Source organism: Trachypithecus francoisi, unplaced genomic scaffold (genome assembly GCF_009764315.1).
Source record: "Trachypithecus francoisi isolate TF-2019V2 unplaced genomic scaffold, Tfra_2.0 Lachesis_group1, whole genome shotgun sequence".
NCBI classification, from domain to species: Eukaryota; Metazoa; Chordata; class Mammalia; order Primates; family Cercopithecidae; genus Trachypithecus; species Trachypithecus francoisi.
In genome coordinates this window covers 42,083,009-42,089,008 of record NW_022681454.1, presented here as the reverse complement: position 1 = coordinate 42,089,008, position 6,000 = coordinate 42,083,009, and the positions used below count along the sequence as shown (strand labels likewise).

The 6,000-nt window shown below is 50.1% G+C and overlaps 1 protein-coding gene across 3 annotated transcripts in view; it reads left to right on the top strand.

Annotated features, from left to right (window-relative positions):
- The first annotated feature begins 4,723 nt into the window (after window positions 1–4,723).
- The window catches only part of BEND4 (BEN domain containing 4), a 43,009-nt gene continuing 41,732 nt past the window's right edge, over window positions 4,724–6,000 (top strand). For all 3 annotated transcript variants that reach the window (XM_033214105.1, XM_033214106.1, XM_033214104.1), the window contains exon 1: window positions 4,724–5,440. In XM_033214105.1, coding sequence (XP_033069996.1) covers window positions 4,954–5,440 — 487 coding nt within the window. In that variant the 5' untranslated portion in view covers window positions 4,724–4,953. The remainder of the gene's footprint in view (window positions 5,441–6,000) is intronic.

The following is a 6,000-nucleotide window of genomic DNA, read 5'->3' as shown; positions in this document are numbered from 1 at the left end:
TCAGTTATCTGATTCTACTCTTTCATTGTCTTTGAATTATTTTTACAAGTTCTAAACTCTGCAAGTTTAGGTAACTGATAGACACGCAAACTGTCCCATCTGGCAGAGATTCCCTTTTCCTCACCTGCATGCCCCCATGGAAAAATGATTTACACATTCAATTCAACATTCCTTTATTCCACACCAACCTGTGCTTCCCTTTGAACACTATAAGGGCCCTGAATAATTATGTTTAATAAAATCTTTAACATGTGTTCATTTTTATGTCTGTATGAGAGTCATGATTTTAACTTTTCTGAAAACATCATTTTTTAAGAACATAAATCTGGTCATGTCATTACCTCCGTGTAACTACCTCCAAGACTTCCCACTGCCTTTAAATCCCCCAAGTGTCCCATGATGTACAAGGCCTGCACAGCCTGGGCCCAGCCCGCCTCTCTCCTCTCCTCCTTGCTCTGCCCCTTGCCAGGGCAATTCCCATGGCTTGCCCTCTTTCAGCTCCCTGAGAACATCAAGCTTGTTCCCATCTTATGGCTCTTAGGGCTCTTGCACCTATAGTCCCTCAGCCTGGACTGCTCTTCTCATGGGCGGCTTTTTCTCATGAGTGAACTATTGTTCCACCGCAGAGAGATCATCTCAGTCACACTCCATCAAAAGTAACACCCTTGCCCTATTTTTTTTTTTTTTTTTTTTTGAGAAAGGGTCTCTCTTTGTTGCCGAGGCTGAGTGCGGTGGCACGATCTTGGCTCACTGCAGCCTCAACTTCCTAGGCTCAAGTGATCTTCCAGCCTCAGCCTCCTGAGGAGCTGAGACTACAGGTGCTATTAGCCACCATACCTGGCTAATTTTTTATTTCTGTGGAGATAGGGTGTCACTATGCTGCCCAGGCTGGTCTCAAACTCCTGGATGCAAGCGATTCTCCCACCTTGGACTTCCAAAGTGCAGGGATTACAGGCATGAGCCACCAAGCCCAGTCTCCCATCCTGCTTTTTCATCATTGTTTGTTTAGAGACAGGCGTAGCTCTGTCCTCCAGGCTGGAGTACAATGGCACAATCATAGTCCACTACAGCCTTGGACTCCTGGGCTCAAGTGATCCTCCTGCCTTAGCCTCCCAAGCAGCTAGAACCACAGATGCCCACCACCCTGCCCAGTAATTATTATTTTTTTGTAGAGATGAGATCTCACTATATTGTTCAGGCTGGTCTCAAACTCCTGGGCTCAAGTGATCCTCCCCACTCAGCCGCCCAAAGTACTGAGATTACCAGCATGAATCACTGGGCCTGTCCCTAATCATAGTTATTTCTATTTGAAATAATATTTTTCAGTTAGTTACTAGTTTGTTTACCTGTTCCCCCTAAATCCATAATAGTAGGACCTTGTGATCTGGGTTAGCATTATATCCTCCAGTGCTTAGAAATATACCTAGCACATGGTAGACACTCAGTAAATATCTGTGGAATAAATACCTGGGGAAATAAGGTCCCTGAAGGTAGCAGGATCCCCATCAGTGGAGGCATTTAAACATGGTTTGCACAACCACTTGCCAGGGCCATCAAAAACTATGGGCAGAGGCTCAGTCACAAGAATAAAAGACTGCAAAGGTCCCTTCTAGTCCTGTGTACCTACAATTACATAGCCACCACACCTTTTTTGCTATGCAATGGGAAAAGCAAAGGAGTATTCCTCAGTCATTTTGTACCAAATGATAGCATGCATAGTCCTGTTCCTGCTGCAATATCATCTTGGCATTAGAATGTTGAAGCTAATCAGACATATAATTTCAAAGTGGAAGGTCATTATCTTGTCACAAAATTTTATTCCAATTACTTTTTTTTCTATTATACGAAATGAATTAAAAGTAGCACAAAATATTGGGAGATCAAACAGTCAATCAAAAGCTCATTAAATATCATTGAAATTGGTGCAATAAAAAGCATTTCCCATGGCTGAGTTATTATGTAAAAGCTACATTCTGGATGGCTCAAGGAATTGACATGCTGCCAATCAAAAAATCACCCTGTCCATAAATAGCCACTTGGCTTTTAAAAGTTCACTCTCTCTTTTTTTTTTTTCTGAGATAAGTGTAAATATCTAAAAAGATTTAAAGTATGGGTGTAATTACTATTCTATCGGCTCCTATGAGACCCTCAAGACATCAGCAAAGTCACTACTGATAATCTAGGCCACAATTTAGAGCAAGATGCTCACAGAGTGCTACTAGTAATTTTATAAACACTTAAATACATTACATCGATGTACAATACTCAGTTAAACACAATCTCAGGCAAGGATTAGTGGTCAGTTATAATTTTAAAATTGCCTTCAACTCCACACTTAGAATAAATACTCACTTTATTTTTTAAAGAGTGGTTCTTAAGTACTTCATTTTTCTATGAACCCAGGACCCAGATATAGGCGACTGCCCACATGAAAATCTGAAAGCTGATCATTTACAACTTTTAAATATTTTTCCTCTGGGAACCTTCCCCTCCTACAACTTTTAAAAAGCTAAATGACTAATTTGATTATTTCAGTTTTATGGAAATGATCACTTTTTGATGTAAAGGACAGCAGGTCCTTTTCAATAAAAATATACAATAGAAGTATTGTTCCCAGTCTCTTCAGGTGTTTTAAGTGGTGAGGAGGATATACATTTAAAACTACATAGAAGAGAAAGCCCCCAGGTACGGGAAATTACTTCTTCAGAAGAACTAAAAGATTTCCCCTCTCTAAACGCCCCACACTGCCACCACCCCAATTTCTTTTCAAAAGCCAGGACTTATTGGCAAATTATCTGGGACTAAAGTGGGAGGAAAACATTTCAATGCAAAATTCAGAACTGCTTTATAGAAAGGAAAGTGTGGGGAGGTTTGTTATCATTTATTTCCTCCAGTATATCATTCAATTTCAGCTGTCTCACGTCTCAGAAGTAGCTCCCCCATTTCTCACTTACGTGCCTAAGAAACATCTCCCTGGCATCTCATTCTCTTTCTCTGTCTTTCACTGGCATTTCATTATTTCTTAACTGTCCCTCTCATGCTTGTCTCCTTTTCCTAGTGATCCACGTGTCCTCATTTAGCAGTTTTCAGAAGCCAGGGAGAAACATTGCAAATAATGTTAAATATGATTAATATCTTGAATTCCTTGAAATATGACATGCATGAGTTACAATGAAACCTCTTTTATTTCCCCATGAAATGCTTTTGCATAATGAGAAAGAAAATGTCCTCTATGCCCTAATCAGCCCTGACAGTTCCTGGACTCCCAAATACTTTTATTTATGGCATTATTTATTTCATCTCTAATAAATGGATGGGGGGGGTAGAAGCACAGCACCATCTGAGGAAGCTGCAGGAGAGAGGGAGACAATCTAGGGGGGAATAATACAGAAGCTGAACCAGCAAGGGAGAGAGAAAAAAGCTTCCAAAGGAAAGGAGACCAGGGAAAGAAGAGGCCGAAAGATGTGAACCTCCAGAAGAAAATGGGTCACCTTCCAAAGAATAAAAGGAAGGGTCTGAAAAGGAAACAAACTCCAGAGTGCAGAGATAAGGGTCCTACACCAAGGAGCACCCAGAACTCTGACCTGGAGAACGAAAAAGGAAGACTGAAAAGCAACCCTGCGGCAGGGTATGCTGGTTGGCCTAGAGGAGGCGTGATCTGAGATAGGCAGCAATGGACCCTCTGCTCCAAAAAGTGGCTGGGAGAGACAGGACATCTGCGCCTCATGGAGGATCTTCCTCCAAACCAGAGATCTCTCATTCAAACGGCTACTGAAATTGGGCACCCTCCAGACCCTCGCCGGATGACGCCAGTTGCAGTGAGTAAGACAATGCAAGGAGTGAGTTCTCGGGTTACCTTGGTCTTGCAAGTACATATACACATATTAAAAATGACACTGTTGAAAGTAATCACCTCAAAGGGAAGTGTCAGGTCATTTCCCCACTCAATTGCACAGAGTCTACTGGGTATGAGGAGTCAGGAGCTGAATTCAAACAACCCGGATGCATCAGTGCAACACAGCCACACACTCCCGAGTATCTGACTTTGGGCAATTCCCTTCGGCCTCTCTGCGCCTCGGTTTTCTCATCTTTATAATGGGGGGTGGAGGGAATGATGGTGTCATGCACATTCTCAGGGCCCCTACGGGAAACAAATGAAAACGTGAAAAAGTTCTACGCCCTGCGCGCTTTTACGTTCCGCATGAGCTCAGAGGCCACGAGGCTCCGGAAAGCAGGACCCCAGAGCCCCGTAAACACCGCGCGACCACCTGGGCCAAGATCTTCAAGAGGTTCTTTTCAAAAAGATCGGAGAGCAATTCCCGATTGGTAGAAGAACTTGCGGTAATACACACGTACTCTGACGACCCCGCCCCAACGACTAGCCCCTCCTCTGTGCAACCCCGAGAGTTTGGGGTCATGCAGGGGGCGCCAGGAGCTCATTTAGGAAGCCGGACCCCGCCCGCAGCCGCAGAAGCCACGAGTCCACATCTGGGTCTCTAAAGTCTCGCCGTAGCCAGATCCAAGATCCCCACCTTCTTCACCAGTTCCCGGGCGCCCTCCAGGTCCTCGCTTTCCCCCTTGCCCCCCTCCCCGTCGGAGGCGCGGAGCCGGCGGGCAGACCCCGCGGGCGGCTGCGGCGCCAGGCCCCGCCCCGCCCCCATTATCATTAGCAGATATTACCCTAAACACTTGCTCTTTACCTCCTTTCTCCCTCCAGGCATTGGCGAGGCGGCCTGTCAATCAGGAGCTCGGGCGGCAGCCCCCCGCGCGGGGGCTCGGCGATGCCAGCCTCAGCGACAGGCGGCGGCGGCGGCGGCGGCCACGGCACAAACACACACCCTCCCACACGCGCGCACCAGGGCAGAGCCGGCGGGCAGGCGGCGGAGGCACCCTCGGAGCCCGGCGCCCGGCGGGGAGGGGACGTGCTCCGGGGGACCGGCCCCGAGGCGCCGGATGGAGGAGGAGATGCAGCCTGCAGAGGAGGGGCCCAGCGTCCCCAAAATCTACAAGCAGCGCAGCCCCTACAGCGTCCTCAAGACGTTCCCCAGCAAGAGACCGGCGCTGGCCAAGCGCTACGAGCGACCCACCCTGGTGGAGCTGCCGCACGTGCGGGCGCCCCCGCCGCCCCCGCCGCCCTTCGCGCCGCACGCCGCCGTCTCCATCAGCAGCAGCGAGCCGCCGCCGCAGCAGTTCCAGGCGCAGAGCTCCTACCCCCCCGGGCCCGGCCGGGCCGCCGCCGCCGCTTCGTCGTCGTCGCCGTCCTGCACGCCCGCCACATCCCAGGGCCACCTGAGGACTCCGGCGCAGCCGCCCCCCGCGTCCCCCGCCGCCTCGTCGTCGTCCTCGTTCGCCGCCGTCGTCAGGTATGGCCCAGGCGCGGCGGCGGCCGCCGGCACCGGCGGCACGGGTAGCGACGGCGCCAGCCTGGAGCTCAGCGCAGGTACCAACTCTCGGCACAACTTTCCTTACCGCCACGGCCGGGGGCAGCGGGAGGGGGCCCGGGAAGGAGAAGCGGGGGCCCGCCGACACTCTTCCGTGCTGGGCCGAGTTGGGACGTCTGGGCGCACCCTGAGGCCTCCCCGCGCGCCTGGAAACTTCGGGAGGATTCTCCAGCGCCGCCACGGCTGGGCTTCCGACGGCGCGCGCTTAACAGGTGGCTCCGCTGCTTGGATGTGGCGCCGGGAAGCACGGCTGTGGCGGTCGGCGGCCGGGATCGCTTGGGCGTGGGCCGGAGTGGGGCCGGACGCCCCAGGGGGATAGCGGCGGCCGCTCCGGGAAAAGCTATAGAGCTTCTCGGGCCGCCCCGCTGGGACGCTCCAGTACTGCTTCACTTTTTCCGTCCGCTTCTTCCCTTTTGCTTCTTTACTCCATTTCTTTCTTCTCTCCACTTCTCCTTTGCCTTCTGGTGCTTTCTTCGCCACCTCTTTGATGCACTCTCACACTATCGCAGTCCACGCTGGTTGACTCTCAGCTGCGTTTTTTCTTGTGTCTTTTTATATG